Source organism: Manacus candei, unplaced genomic scaffold (genome assembly GCF_025592945.1).
Source record: "Manacus candei isolate 608988 ecotype Guabito, Panama unplaced genomic scaffold, ASM2559294v1 h1tg000046l, whole genome shotgun sequence".
In the NCBI taxonomy this organism is placed as follows: Eukaryota; Metazoa; Chordata; class Aves; order Passeriformes; family Pipridae; genus Manacus; species Manacus candei.
Window position 1 is genome coordinate 13303931 of NW_026138094.1, and position 16036 is coordinate 13319966.

Below are 16036 nucleotides of genomic sequence, written 5' to 3' on the forward strand. Positions count from 1 at the left end.
CCATCATTTACCTTTTAAATATCACTGTTAATTGAACTCAGGTGTGGAAAATGTCATTTAAGTAAGCTGAAAGCAGAGTATGTCAATTGTTCAGATTTTCTGTGGCGAGCACTGCTGTGGCTGGGGAGCTGCCAGGAAGGCTGGGGAGACCTTGTTCTTTAAGAAGTTAAGCTCTCCAAGTTGCTTAGCTCATGGAAATGTCTGTCATAATCTAATTTGGCCTCCCCTGCGTTTCAGGGAAGTTTTGAAAGCCGGGCACCACTCCTTGCCTGGGCTGGGCTGGGCTGCCCGGGTTTGGGGCTATAATTAGAACGTGAAATCCGAACTGATAGCGTGGCAAAATGGGACTGAAAACGTGTCAGGGATCCTGAAAGGAGCAGTACCAGGGCTAAACTTAAGTAGCCTCCCAACTCTGAGGACAGGAAAGCACCTCCATAAGGAAATCTGCAGATGCTTCAGTGATTGGAGTTGAGAATATTAGTGGAGCCTGAGGAAAGTGTATTGAGTTTGTAAACATTACCTAGAACAATCCACTGCTTCTGAGTGTGAAAAAAGGAGTGTCAACTTACAGAAACAAATGTTGAGCTTCAGACACAGAACATTGTGACTGAGTTGATTTATCTGGTTTTTCTCTGGCTGTTCTCTTTGGATGTTTGTACTGTGCTTGGGATTCACTCCTGCTTTGATTTTAGGCAGTGGTAAATCCATGTGCCCAGCACTGCAGGGCCAAGCTCCAACTTTGCAGAGCCATGTTGTTACTTTAGAGAAAAGAACCAGAAAAGAACGAGGCTTCTGAAGCCAAGCTGACCTGCAGGAAGTTTAAAAACTAAAAATAGCCTTTGGTGACTAAGAATACTCCTCAAATACTTGAATATGTTTTATACATAATAGGGGAGACATGCCTACATCTACAGGATGAGACACTGGGGTATTGTTCAGGCTGATGAAAAGGGAATATTTTGTCTTACAAAAGAAGAAAAACCCAGCTTGGTTTTGGGCTCAGCTTCTTGGCAATAATATGTATCAGGAAGCAAATAATAAAACAGTTGTCGTGGTTTCAGCATGAGTTTTTGCTGTATGTAAAGTGATTGATACATGTGGTTCTTGCCTGCTGAATGTCTCTGCTGTGGGCAGGGAGCTGAGCTGCAGGAAAGGAATATGCCCTGTTTTCTGTCTCTCATGTTTCAGGTATTGAGAGTGAAATCTGGCGCTACTGTGACTGCTGTGTTTGTCCTTCATTTGGTGAATATCTCAGAAAAAAAGGTGTGGCTTGAAATGTGGGATGTGATTTATCAGAGGTGGCTGCTGCCAGAGAGGACAGGCCATTCCTTCTGCCTCCCCTGGTTCTGTGGTGCTCAGCCCACACCTTGGAAAACCACTTATTCCTGCTACAACTGGATCCAAACCCAGCAAAAAAATAAGTTAAATAAAGAATGACCAAGGAGAATTTTCTATCATTTTAGTGAAGAAAGAATTTCTCTCCACTAGAGCATCAGGAAACTGTAATTGTTTATCCTTCTGATAGCCATGGTGGAGCTGCCTCCTGGAGCAGCAGTAATATTTGGCAGTACCTGGTAGGACCTTTCCATTACTTTAGGCCCAAGGAATACTTACACTTTTAAAAATTACAGTATTTAAAAAGGGTTTACTCCAAATTTATGCTGCTTCACAGCTTTTCTGTGCTCTGACTGCAGGAGCAGAAGCAGAACCAGCTACAGGATTTAAGTGAAAGGTTTGCCTTTTCCAAGGGAAATCACTTCTCATTTCAATCTTAGTCAAATTTTGGACATGGTTTTCCTGATAATTTGGGATGAAACACCAGCAAAAATCCTGTTTGGCCAGCTCCAATAGTGAGTGCAAAAATAGAGCTGTTAACATGATCCATGGGAGCTCTGACAGCAGCAACCATTTCCTTTTTGTGTAATATTACAAGAAACCCAACACTCAATGTTTTGAGTGACCCGACACTTTTTTGCACATGAGGTCACCCCACATTCTTGCTTTAAGGCAGAAAAATATTGTTTCCTGATGTGACAATGAGCACAGTCAGATTCTCTGCAGTTCTGCCAGAGCTGGTGAGGAGCCCAATCCCCAGGAGCAGAAAGCTCCCCCTCAGTGGATCTCGGAGCCCAGAACACGCCGACTGCGCTCTGTGAGTCACGAGCAGCGTGTCCCTGGGATCCAAACCAGGAGCTGGGATGGGAGCACAGCTGGGGGTTGTCCTGCATCTCTGGCAGCAGTGATCCACCCCTGTGTGTTGGTTCAGAGTTCCTGGTTCCCAGAGCTGCCCATGCCCATGTCTGGATCCCCTGTGATCCTGTGGGGCTGGAACAAGCCCGGGGAGGTGATGACTTGATCTCACGCTGTGGAGGCTCAGCAGGCTCAAGGCTCCTGCATTTCCAGTGTCTCTGTTGGATACTGTGGAAGGAAGCTTATGCTAATCACACTCTGATGGTTGAGTATCATCTTTGCTTCCTCATGGATCAAGCAATAAATGGCTTTATTGTATTTTTACACTCGTTGATATCTGTATTATTGGTTTCAGTAAAATTTATGTTGAATTGTAGAGAGAAGCCAATTATTCCTTTCTGTTGTTGTTTTGCAAGAAGCTCTTCTGTTCATGATTCTGGCATGATTCTTTCCTTGAATTAGCAAAATGCAGTGCAATTAAAAAGTGCTTTGCATATGTGTGGGGAAGTTCAGGAAAATATTACCATGTGCTTGACTGCAATGTTTAAACCCATCATAGCCAGTCCAGCCTTTCTCATACACTGTTTTCTAAGCTCTGCCATTCAAATAAAAATAAATTAAATATTAATCCAATAGTTATAATATTCACATAATTCAGTTTTACACAGTGGAACAAAAGCAGTTAAAGCTTCAGGGTCGTTCTGCAGTATCAAGATGACCACACCTGTCTAGAACTTGTCACAGAGCTGTATTGTTGTATTTGCTTCATTCTTTTATAAAAAAGGTTTCACACTCGCCTTGGTTCTTCGTAAATGCTTTAAATCGTTTTCTGACTGAAATCAGTCCTTTTCTCTCCTCAGTGTAGTTAGTGCAGTCTGAGATCAAAGCTGCACAATCTCAGTTACTGGGGCACAGTGCAGTGCGTTGGCAAACGCGTTGGAACGATTTCCAGTAATTTCGGCTAAGTCTTAGAGGAAGTGGAAAGTAATAGAGATTAACTGAAAGGGCTGCACATTCCCTTAGATGATCTGGAAAACAAGGCTTCACACCAGAAGGTAACTGCAGTGAGCATCCAGTAGCAAAACTTGGAATTTAATGTTCTTTCCCCCTCTTGCTGTTGTAAGGAAATTATGCCCTATATTTAGTAGCCTCAACTGTAAAAACTCTTGGTTCTATTCTAAACAAGCTCATGTATCACAGCAGAGAAATAAAACTCTCTTCACATTACATAAATTATTTGGTCTCACCAACTGGCATTTTATTTCTCAGAGTCAGTAAAATTTCAGTCCCCACAATAATATCTTGGGAATAGCTCAGAGAGGCGACTGATTTACATTATTTGGAGAAATAACAGGTTTTTAGCACAGGAGAATCTGGAGGGCGGGGTCAGCCCTTGTCGATGGCTTTCCTGGGTCCCAGCAGAGCGATTCCCAGCAGCGTGTCCCTCCTTGTTTTCCCTGGAGCAGGGCCTGTTATCGGTGAGAACCCGCGCTGGGCTGGCTCGCGTCCGCCTCGCCTGCCCGTGTGAACAGATTCCAGCATTCCCAGCTCCACAGCTGGAATGTTTTACTATTGTGTTACTGGGCACTGATAAACTTCGCAGGCTTTTTATGGTCAGGTCCTCCAAGTGGCACTTGGTGTTTTGGTGATAAGGAGACAGAGCTTTGGCGATCAGACCCGGCCTGATTATCTGTAACGCTGAGCCTGGCTTAAATCCCTCCACAATGACAGGAACCCCAGCTGGAGTGACGCTTTCCAGAGCCTGAAACGGGAGATACTGAGGCATTTTCCTTCCTCATGAGTCAAAGCAGAGTTAACCCCATTGTTAGCGACAATAAAACCGTGCAGTGACCAAGAGGAAGGAGGTATTTTTGTATTTAAATCTCTTCCTTTTTGTTCCACGTGGAACGTAATTTTCGGGCAGATCCGGGGGGATGAATTGCCATCGTTACACCTAAAAGCTTTCACTGGATTGCTTTAGACTGTGGAAAGGGGCTCTAATGAAACTGTTGGGCTGCAAGATTTAAATTGCTTTAAGGTGTTTATCAAAGGAGGAGAAGTAACAGTGCGTGGAGTTCTCGCAAGACCTTTGTGGCGTCTGAATCCAGCCGGTAATCGTGTCCCGGGTAAAGACATTTGGATTCTATTTCCAGCCTGCCGTGGGCTGCAGGGGTTAAGTGTAATCCAGATTATACAGTGTTAACATTTTCCCTGCTGATACCGAAGTGCAGCAGCCTGGCAGGCTGACTTGTTAGGAAGGGCTGGGAGAGAGGGAGAACAGGCTCCGACCTTGAGAGGCCGAGCCTTGTATGGCCAAGTCCATTCCCGTGTCCAGCTGATTGGTCGGGGCAGCGGGATCGGCATCGGGGCCGTGACAGGTGCTGGAGGAACCCACACCTGTTTTCCCCCATATGCTGATTTAGTGATTACATTTTTGTGGGAGTTCCAGATACTGTGTGGGATTCGCCGAGCGAGCCAAGAAACTTGAGAAGGAATTACAGCTTCTGGTGAACTGTGATATTAAAGAATTTCAGCCAGCGAATTGGATTCTCGGTTCCTGCTTGAAAACTGCAGGAGAAATAAGCACTGTTTTGCATATCTATAAATAGTAAAGTCTTATGCACTTTTTATTGTACTAAAAAATCGTTAGACAGTAAGAAAAAATGCTGGTGAATAGTATAAACTAAAACATTTTGCTTTAGAAATCAGAATTTCAGTGCGTTATGGAAACTGCTTTTATAGGAAAACGTGGAATTTCTTTATGGTGCTGGAAATATCAACTTGCAGATTTCTAAGATCTTTAGGGTTTTTAGTATAAAATTCATGGAATATAAATAATTTCTCACAAGAAGGAAACACACAACTCCTTCATGCCTGTATAGTCCTACTGCTGCCTTATGTACTGATAATGTGTGTCTGTATAAAATTTACACTGCTTTCCTTTTGAAGCTTTTAAAAAAGATTTTTCCACAGGTAATATTTTAAATCCTGTTTTGTTATAAGCGAGAACTTGCAGAGAAAGATTTCTGATTGTGTAATAGATGGAAAAGAAAACCAAGAAATACAATTATCTCTTACACTTTGGTCACCAGACCCGTAGCTTCACATCCTTTCTCTGATGCCTGGATTGTAGACAAGTTTGCTTTTTTTTTTTTTTCCAGGGGATGTTGGTGTGAGTTCTCCATCAGAAAACAGGAAGTAGCCCAATAAAGCAGTTGCATCAAGTTAGTCTAAAGGACTCTGAAAAAGCTTATATTTAGCAAACGAAGTCATTTTAGAGAGGGATTATGTAATTTCTTTTTATACTTTTTTGCAGTTGTTGTTATCATGCAGGATGACAGAAGTGCAGGAAGATCCTGCCTTTGTCAACTACAGAGAGTGTTACATGTATTAATGTCCTGCAGTTGTTGAATTGGAACAAAAATCTTAACACTGTGTTTCTCAGAATTTTAACTGTGTGCTTTTTAAAATGTGAACATTAAAATTGGGGTGCTAAAATCAATTCATTCAAGATCCAAGATGTCCCTTGTCAGGCACCTTCACTCCATCAGCCAGTGTCTAAAAATGGTTTTCCAGGGAATGCTGGGGAGGTGAAGTGGTTGTAGCTTAAAGTTGCCTGTGAGGTGGCACCTGGAGGAACCTTTTCTCTCCGTGTCCTTTGCCACTATCTCGAAGGACTAACCCTGTGTGCTGGACAGTGAGTTTTGCCTGTGAAAGTCTGCTGTAGTTTCAGGGGCTCGGATTGATTCAGTGGTGTACAAAAAAAAAAAAAAAGAAAAAAAACAAAACTTCATGGCAAGTTAGTGTGATCTGTATGTGAATTTTCCAATTGTATTTCAGACCTTAAGAAAGAAAGGCCTTAATGGTTGTGAGAGCCCTGATGCTGACGATTACTTTGAGCACAGTCCGCTATCGGAGGACAGATTCAGCAAACTAAATGAAGATAGTGATTTTATTTTCAAGCGAGGCCCTGTAAGTACTTTTATTTTATCTCTACTTTTTATTTGTTGATCCTTTTTATTAACTTCATTATTTAGGCTCTGAACAAGAAGGAACACAGAGGGTGCGACAGCCCGGACCCTGACACTTCATATGTGCTCACGCCACATACAGAGGAAAAATATAAAAAAATTAATGAAGAGTTTGATAATATGATGAGGAATCATAAAATCGCAGTGAGTACTAAAGTATGGTTTGTGCTTCTCTTACATGCATGAGAATTTTCCTGGTGCTTGCTTACCACTGAAAACCACTTCAGAGGCAAGAGGATGTGATGACTTGAGAAGGGAACACATATTTTTGAGGAAAAATGAGATGCTGATACTTGATCTTGCTAAAATACATTTTATCTTAAAGAATAAGAAGAATTCTCTCTAGCTCCTGTTTTGCACTTATATCTTGTGAAGATGAGATAACATTTCTAAATTTCAGGAGCCTGGCTGCATTACCTAATCCTACCGAAAATACATTTATAAAGACAGATTTTTGTCGTGGGCTGTAGGATCATTTATTTACATCTTGTAGGTCTTTATCTGTCTGTTGATCAAGATTTTTCAGTCTGTTACAAGCAGGCAAATAAAATTGGACTAAATTTGTCATCTAATCAGTAGAATTTATTTTGTTCAAATCTGGGTGTAGAAAGTTATTTAAGTATTTAGCGTTCAAGACTGGTGCACAGTGAGGACCTCAAAAGATTGACATTCTAACAGATGCTTCCTTGGACACTGAAAGATCTTGGGAGAATTTTCTGCCCCTTGTGCAGCCATAAGTCACTTGGCTCCAGAACTTCAGGTTGGGGATAAAAGCAGTGTTAATGTCACGTGTTTTTCATGGAGGTGTTCACGATGACATTTAATTCCCACCTACAAAAACCAATTAGTGTTGAGTATTACAGGGGAAGTATTTTCTAAGAAAACTAATACAGGGCTCTGCCACAGCCTTTGAATTTCTTAACCTGGCAAATCTTGCAGCAATTCAAGGAAATGGCCTGGCTGGGACATTTGAGTGGAAATAATTTCGTTATTAGAGCAATAACAGCCATGACACCCACCATCACTTCTTTTAGCACTTTCTAGTTGAATGAAGCCAGTCTGTTTTGGTTTTTGCCTTACTTTGAAGCTTTTGATACCAAACATTTCTGTGCTGAGACAACCCCAGGCCTCACCTCCCAGTGTGTTCCAGCTCAGCTGCTCTCCCCTGCTCCTCATGAGCAGCCTCATGTCTGTGTGGACACGAGCAGCAGTAAAACAGGCAGTGTTATTTTTGAGCTCTGTGGTTCTGTATTTATAACTTCAATTGGTGCTGTTCTCTTCCCATCCCCTGCACTTGTGGGGCTGTGGAGGAACACAGTTCCCCTTGTTCTCTGCACTCATTGCTGGCAGGGGACAGCAGTGAGGCAAAGCGTGAGGAATTCGGTCGTACCCAAATGAGCACCAGAGATGGGCAGGGACAGCCTTTAAGGTGTGGGGGAGCCTCTCACTCCTTACTTCTGGGTTGAGAAACCTACAGAAAAAATGTCCCAGCTGTTCCCTTCTGCCATTGTGTTCAGCACTTCAGGTATTTCCAGTTTAGTTTGAACTGCTGTTTAAAAACAACCTTTTTTTTGGTAGATACTGAATAGTTTGTTCAAGTAGTTTCTCCTGAAAACAAGCACCAGTGAGGGTTGTCATTAGTTAGATACTGTGAGTGAGTTGCTGATGTTACATCGCTGTGCTTCATTACTTTTTCCTTCCATCTGTGCCAAAAATTGATAATTATTCTTAGAATGCCTCAGTGGGGACATTGTTGGCTCTCACTAGTAAGAGATTTTGTTTCTTATTGAGAATGTATTCTGCTCTTTTAATTATATAGTTATTGTTATATTTCTAGTGTTGTCTAGATTTTCATACAGAACTATCATTCTAAGTGATTTTTAAGCTGTATGTGATGAAATTGCATTTTTTTAAGTGTACTTGGTTGGTCATCTATCTTTGACCTCTAAATCAAAACTATTATCTCTCTGTTCTGTCAATAAATCCTACTGAGTTCTTCCCCTTCAATTGTACCTGTCATGGGTTTGTTTCCAGTAATTATGAGAGCTGTGAAAGAAAATAGTCCCTTTTGTTTCAGAAACTCATCCCTGTCAAAGGATAGGAATGAGACAAAGGCCAAAGAAGTTAGTCATGACCAAATGAGTACCATAGATGGGCAGGCATCTCTGCTTTTGATTCAAATAGCTGCTGAATAACAAACATATAGACTGCACAAAAACAGCTGCCTCCTAAATAATACTGTAAAAATTAGAATGTAAAAAAATGAGATGTACAAAAAGATGGGAGTGGTTATTCAAGCAGGGCTTTGTGGAACGTGAAATGTTTAAATTCAAGTGACTGAACTTTGTGACTTTCTAAAGATCTGTTTATTTTTTTTTTTTAGTCTGTTGAAAAAGAAAGTTTTAGAGATTAGTAGCAATATTTTGGCAAGTTTATTAATAGAAAATATATATTAATAGAAAATGATGTTACTAACTTTCTCTTTTTTTGTGTAATAACTGACTTTTGTAACGTGCATGTTTATGCTTACATTTGGAAGGTACAAGTCATTGATTTGTAGACATGTTTAGCTTGTCATTGCTTTGTAATAATCCAGATTAACTGGTTAATTTGTTGTATTTATGGGCCTGTGAATTCACATGAATATTTTCAGTTTTCTGTATTTGAACTTGCAGTATTTCAGGAGTTTTGGAACTGTATTTATGTGATGTATAAGAATTTAACACCGTCCTTTACAACAAATGGATGTTTTAAAACTGTCTGCTTAAAAGAGTTTAAAAACTAACATAATTAACTTGTTTTTTAAAAAAAAGAAAACAACCTGATTACTCCTTGGCAAACTTTACTGTGTGTTTTTACCCTGTGCTGTTTCTGCAGTCGATGCTAACGGTGTTGTCTTTGTGTCCCTCATCTTGTCTCCCCCAGCCCGGTTTGCCTGCTCAGAACTTCTCCATGTCGGTCACGGTTCCGGTGTCCAACCCCAACACTTTAACCTACAGCAACCCCGGGAGCTCCCTGGTGTCCCCGTCCCTGGCAGCCAGTTCGTCCCTGACGGACACGACCATGCTGTCCCCCCCTCCGAGCGCCCTGCACCGCAACGTGTCCCCCGCCGCGCCCCAGAGACCGCCCAGCGCCGGCAACGCAGGTGAGGGCCCGGCGGGTTCCCCTCACAGCCCTGCTGCTCTTCGGGGTAAAACCCACAAACACACACCCCAACTAACCAGTTCTGAGCGGTTCCTGTGCATTTGCACAGCTTAAGTACAAAATGAGCACAGAATCAGAGAATCAGCTGGGTTGGAAGGGGCCTCCGAGATCATCAAGTCCAACCCTTGATCCATCCCCGCCGTGGTTCCCAGCCCATGGCACTGATGCCACATCCAGTCTGTCCTTAAACACCTCCAGGGATGGAGAATCCACCCCTTCCCTCGGCAGCCCATTCCAATGGTGATCACCCTCTCTGCAAAGAAATTCTTTCTAATATCCAACCCAAACCTCCCCTGGCACAGCTTAAGACCGAGCCCTCTCATCTTGCTGATCATTGTCTGGGAAAAGAGACCAACCCCCACCTGGCTACACCCTCCTGTCAGGGAGTTGCAGAGGGTGAGGAGGTCTCCCCTGAGCCTCCTCTTCTCCAGGCTGAACAGCCCCAGCTCCCTCAGCTTCTCCTCACAGCACTTGTGCTCCAGTCCCTTCCCCAGCCCTGTTGCTCTTCTCTGGACCTGCTCCAGCCCCTCAGTGTCCTTCCTGAGCTGAGGGCCCAGAACTGGACACAGCACTCCAGGGGTGGCCTCACCAGTGCTGAGTCCAGGGCAAGAATCACTTCCTTGGCCCTGTTGGCCACACTGTTCCTGAGCCAGGCCAGGATCCATTGGCCTTCTTGGCCACCTGGGCACACTCTGGCTCCTGTTCAGCTTCCTGTCATCCAGTGCCATAAGGGGACATGTTGGTTTAATGCTCTTCTTTTGCTCAGGTGGAATGCTGGGGACAACTGAGCTCTCAGTGCCAAACGGAGCTGGTACCAGCCCAGTGGGTAAGTGCAGCATCCTCCTGCCCGTGCTGAAAAATCTTGTGGTGCTTTCAGTTACTCAAAAGCATGTTTTTGTTTTGGTTGTGGGAGAACAAAAGGTTGTAATTTTTTCAGCTGCCTTGGAATTGTCAGGTTTTGTAAATTCTTAGCAGGTATTTTTAACTTTTTACTGCCGTGCCCTTTCCACTGCAGTAATACTTGTGTTTTTTATTTTAGTGGTTTTCAGCAGCACCATGCTGCTCCTGCTTTTGTGTTTCTCTACAGGTGTAACTGCAGCATTCTAAAAAGATCTTCTTTTGCCAAATTTCTTATATTTGAAAAAGAGAGTTTTAGAGATGAGTAGCAATATTTTGGCAAGGTTATTAATAGAAAATGTTGTCCCTCACTTTTTTGTGTAATAATTTACTGTTTTGTAATGTGCATGTTTATGCTCACATTTTGAAGGTGCTTTTTATGAAGTTCTCTGAGCTTGCTAAACTATTGCACTAAAGACAACTCAGCTCAGTCCCCAGCTTCAGTATTTGCAGGACCTGGATGTTTGATACTGGTATTGGTGCCAATCAAAATGAAGCAAATACAGACTGTATTGTTTGTATTGCCATGTGTATCTTGCTAATTGTTTTCTAGCAGTTCTATGAAGAAAGCAATAAATCTTGGAAGCTGATAGCTGGGGTCTGTCTTCATTTTGGATGATGATCAGAATTTCTTTTGAAAACAAATTAGAGATCTTGCCAGAAATCAAATTCCCTGTATTTTTTGGTCTTCAGTAAAAAGATATGAGGGCACTTTTTCATTTAAATAATATTTTGTCTCCCCTAAATAAAATGTAGCACTCTTGAGAGAGGGCAAGGCAGCCATGGAAATTTAGTATTCCACAGAAAGACCAAATAAATGGCAATTCCCTCACTTTGTTCACGTTCCTCCTGTGACTTTGGATGTCTTGGTGCTGAAGGTCAGTTCTGCAAACACAAGTAACTCCCCTTGGAATGTGTTCATAGCAAGGAATTAGAGAAGCAACTGTTGACCTTTCAGGATTTGCCCACTGGCTACTTAGTGTGGCAACTGGGAAAAAAGTTCTTTGAACATGGGGTCAGGCAGTTGAATTGATGAATAAAAAATGCTGCAGCTCCAAGGCTGAAAGTGCAGGATTGACTTTCCACTCTTTCTCCATCCTTTGGCCGTGTGCAGCAAAGATATGAAATATTAAAGAGTGGTTTCCATCAGGTAAGCAGGATTTTAAATGGAGGAAACTTCCTCAGCTGAAAAAAACATGACTATTTTTAGAAACTGTGGAGGTCAGATGTTGATTGCCATAGTATTTCTCTAGTCAGACTAAATAACTTTATTATCAGGCTGTCTCAGGCCTCTTCTCCAAAATCAGGCTTTAGTAACAGCAGCCTCAGATTTAAGATTCCTCCTTTCAATAAGCAAATGAAACAGTTGTTTGCAGCACTTCTGCAGGGTACTAAACTCTAGAAATGCCCAGTTCCTGCAGCTTGGTGAACGTATTTAATGCAGTAAAATGTTTTCCTTCTTGCATTTATTAATAGTCTATGTAAAAAGTCAAAATGCATCACTTATCTCTTACTTTGCAGAACATCACACCCAAAATGTTATACATGTACCCACTCACTCCTAGAAAGGTTTGTCATGCAAGTGAGAGTTGGGGCTGTACCAGAACAGGGGAACATCTCTGAGAAGCACCTCCAGTGAAGCTCAAATACCTGGTTAACACCAGAATGCTGAACCAGAGAGTGCCCTGAGTTGTCAGAGCTCTACTTTCTACAAGTTAGGGCATGAAAACCTTTAAATAGTGACAGGTGCACAGGAACCTTCTCAATGGCAACCAAAATCAAGAAACCATATGTAACCAGATTGATTAAATCTGCTAATTTGTCAATTTGAGCTTGACAGCTGCTGTTGAAATGTATATCCTGTTAATTATGTCTGCAGACAATAATGGTTTTAGTTTCTCGCTGGGTTTATTGTAGAACTCACTTCTAAAAAAAACCTATTTTCTTCTTTTAGCTTTCAGGGTTTTTCTTTAAACTTCTCAGGAATGGAGAGTTCTCCTATGGATGTAGTGAAAGGTCATGTGCCAAATGTGCAGCTCACAGTCTATAGGAGTGATGTCAGAGGTAAAAAGCTGGAGTACTGGCATAGCCATATTCCCAGATATTCCCTTATAAGTAAAGGAAAAACCCATCTTCTACATGATGAAGTTTTTGTGCATTTGAGATTTTGTTCTCGTTTCCTTGAAAGACACTTAAATGCCTTTATCTCTGAGTAAAAAGCAAGTAAAGGTTATCTTGCTTATTTGGGACCCAGCTCAAACAAAGATGTTGCATAAAATGGCTCATATTGAGTTCACACGAGTCTTTTTCTCAAGTCCTGTGTAACTTGATTGGAATGGAAATGATTTGCTTTAGCAGTCAATCTGCCAACTTAACAGTTTTTCTGTGGAAAATAACTTCGAGTAAAAATATCTGCGTGTTGTAGCAGAGATTGGTAGGTGGTTTTTTATATCCAGAACAGAAAATTTTGTGATCACTTTATAATACTGAGAGCTTACTTCACATGCAGCTGTCACAGCTCTGAAAAAGCATTCTCATTTTTGTAATATTTTTAAAATCCTGCCCACCACATAAAAAACACTTGCTGAAGATTTTTACTTGGCAAATAGATCGGTTTTGAGAGGGGAAGAATGTCCAGCATTATGACAGTGCTTGCTTTTGAGCTAATTTATTTTTTCTGTTAATCAGAGCAGAGGTTTTTGAGGCAGAGCTTTGATGATAGTGCTGCACAAAGTTTGGTCACCCTGAGTGCACAAAGGCTCCTGCTCTGTCCTGTCACTGGTGCCAAGGCATCGTGGTTTGCCCTCCTCTGATCTCTGAGGTTACACAGGTCAGTACAACAGTCAGGGTTTCACCCTTCTCCAAGGAAGGAGTTGAAGGATCTCCGAAGCACATGAGAGCAGCCTGTTCCCTCCTCCAGCTTCCCAGCTCTCCTGGAAAAGGAGCCCTGGAAGTGGCCACAGAGCAGCTGTTTGGCAGGGTGCAGGCTGAACCCTTCTCCTTTGCTGGACTGCTGTCAGCACATAACAAAGGTTGATCCATCCATCACCCTGTGATTAGATCAGCTCACAGAAAAGATGACTGGCTGAAATCAGCATTAAAAACATGCTGGTAGAAGAAAGCATTTTAAATTGTAGCTGTTTGTCCTTGGAAACCACCCATCTGCATGAGGTCAGCTCAGCCCCTGAACTACCCTTGGATTTGAGTTGAAATTTCATCTCGTGTGTGTTCCTTACCTTACTGTAATTGCTGATTTGCTGAGAGGTCCACGACAGTTCTGGTTAGAATTTGCCATACATATAACAAGTTATTAATTTCCCAGCTGGATTAAAGTAATTATCAACATTTCTGTAACGTCCCCTTGCCCAGGATACAGTGCCACACATCCTCAGGTGTTCTAAACACACCACTTCTCCATCCTTGGCCATTCTTTACATGGCTTTGTGTAGACACACAGAAACCAGCAAGTTCAGAAACTAAACTCTTATTTAATTAGCTGTTAAAAGAGATCTAGTTGCCACTGCTCATGTTTCACATGGGCACAAAAGCATGATGCCTTTATTTAGATTTGCTGTTGCATCCTGAGTAATAACCCTGGTTTGAAGGAAGCCCGTTTAAATTCTGAATATCCTTGAAAATTCTTTCTCCTTTTATGTAGCTTCAGGCAAAAAAAATTTCCAACAACCTGGGAAATGAAGGTTTTTTTAAGTTTTGTAACATGAGTAAGCATTCCCTTGACATTTAGTCATGTGTATTTCTTTCTTTGCTGCCTTTTAATATCTAAAGTACTGCCTTAGAAGTATAAATCTTACATGTTAGACGTTTCAAGATCTTACATTACTGTCAAAGGTATCTTTTAATTCTGGTGGTATTATCTGACACATTGATTTGTGTAAAGATCAGTAGAAACACATTTATTGCAGCTTCCTTGAGATATTATCGTGAACTCTTTCCAGGGCTAACACAGAACTTGGGCTTCATGAAACAGTGGCAGAATCAGCAGTGATTGCTGTGCAGAGCCTGAAAATGGTTTTAATTTCTACTTAAATCTGTCCTACTAAACCCCAGAGTAAGCAGATTGAGCAGCTAATGCACGTAGAAATGCTGTTGTTGTGTTTGCTTGCAATATGTTCCCCCCGCCCGAGGTTTTACATGTTGATGTTTTCCTTCAGCAGATCTTATCTGCTCTCCTGATGCCTCCTGATGCTTCTTGCAAACCCAATTTTCAGTCCACTTCTAATGGTGTGATGTTTGTTGGGTCGTTATGATCTCATTGGAGGCATAAATATTTATCACCATCCTTATTTTTGCTTTACCTTAGGTGGCTTAGCTGCCTGCCCACCATTATTTTCCAAGGCTCTGTATAACTGTCCAGTTTCTCCAAAGGTGAACCACAAAAAAAAAAAAAGATTAATGGCATCAATGCCTGTAATTTATTCCTTGAGTAGTAATAAGTACATGGAGTACTTTCCAGCCACGTGTGTTCATTGTTTCAGCTGATGTGATTTATAGAGTGAAATATGAGTCTGGCTCATGTAATTGAATGCTGTGTCTTGGGCTGCAGGACAGTAAATGAGATTAAGCTGTATTATGTCTCTGAAGGCAGAAGATGCAGTTGCTGCAATGGGTGGGTTGTAACATTTCTCTTCAGAAAAGAAGTTGCTTCAAAAGTAAACACTTTGTGTCTGAGCAAGAAGTGGGTTAATGTGGGTTGGCAGGGTTTGTTATCATAAAATCTAATTAAATTGTGATTCATATAATTGAGAGCTTATCTTTGCACTGGTGTCTGTTTTCCAAAGGACTGTTTTGAACATGCTTTCACGTCTGTTTTAAGGAATTAGAGTTAAATAAAACTCTTCCTACGGGAGTAAAAACAGTCTTATTTTCACACATAGGCAGGATTTTATATTCCGGTTCCATGTTCAGTTTGATAATGTGAAGTATTGTCTTTGGGGAAGACCTGCAGTGGGTGGGGTAGAAACAATTTCTGTACTATCCAAAGTAATGAGTAGAATTTATGGGGTTATTAAAGCCTCCCCTTGGCAAACAGCCCTGGAGTTGCATCATCCTGTGCTCATTATCTTTTTCTGGCTGCTGACCTTGCTCTAAGAAATACCGTGTGTTTGGTTACCCTTTCACTCTTAACTTGTAATTTGATTTTATTATTAGATTATTAAAAAGGGAAAAAGGCTTGAAGTTTCATACTCAAACTGAACATTCTACAGTCTTATTGCAGCCCCAGCATATGAATCTTCAGATAATCAATAGAGACACTCCAGTGTTTGCTGAGTGTTCAGTGCCAGCTCTTTATCAAAGGGCTGCAATTGGGTTCATACCCACAGTGCTGCACACTTAGGGCATTATTTTGGGTTTTGTAATATATTCTAAACACTCCCTTTAAGAACTGCTCAGCCTTTTGTCTGACTAAATGCTCTAACTGTGCCCTGCTGCCCCGTGACACTGGGCAGAGGAGGCAGTGGCAGGGAGTTTGTTGTTTTTGACAGCACCACTGAAAGCATGAAATGTTTCTGTAGGATTGGCAGAGCCTTGGAATAAGGGCTCAGGAAATGACTGGATTGGGTGTGGGAGAAAGACACTGTCCAGATTTAACACAGGGGCTACTGGAATACTTGAAAACAGAGGACAGGAAATGGGATCATAGGATGGCCCAAAATGCTGTAAATTCTGTACAGAACCCCATTGTTTGCACAGAG

General features: G+C 41.7%; 1 protein-coding gene across 6 annotated transcripts in view; it reads left to right on the top strand.

The window, feature by feature from the left end:
* The window catches only part of MEF2A (myocyte enhancer factor 2A), a 78287-nt gene that overhangs the window by 48905 nt on the left and 13346 nt on the right, over positions 1-16036 (top strand). For 3 of the 6 annotated variants that reach the window (XM_051796791.1, XM_051796795.1, XM_051796792.1), the window contains 3 exons: positions 6228-6365; positions 9147-9366; positions 10192-10251. In XM_051796791.1, the coding sequence (XP_051652751.1) occupies positions 6228-6365; positions 9147-9366; positions 10192-10251 (418 nt within the window). Of the gene's footprint in view, positions 1-6030; positions 6163-6227; positions 6366-9146; positions 9367-10191; positions 10252-16036 lie in introns of all 6 variants that reach the window. The other 3 variants (XM_051796794.1, XM_051796796.1, XM_051796797.1) reach the window with 2 other exon arrangements.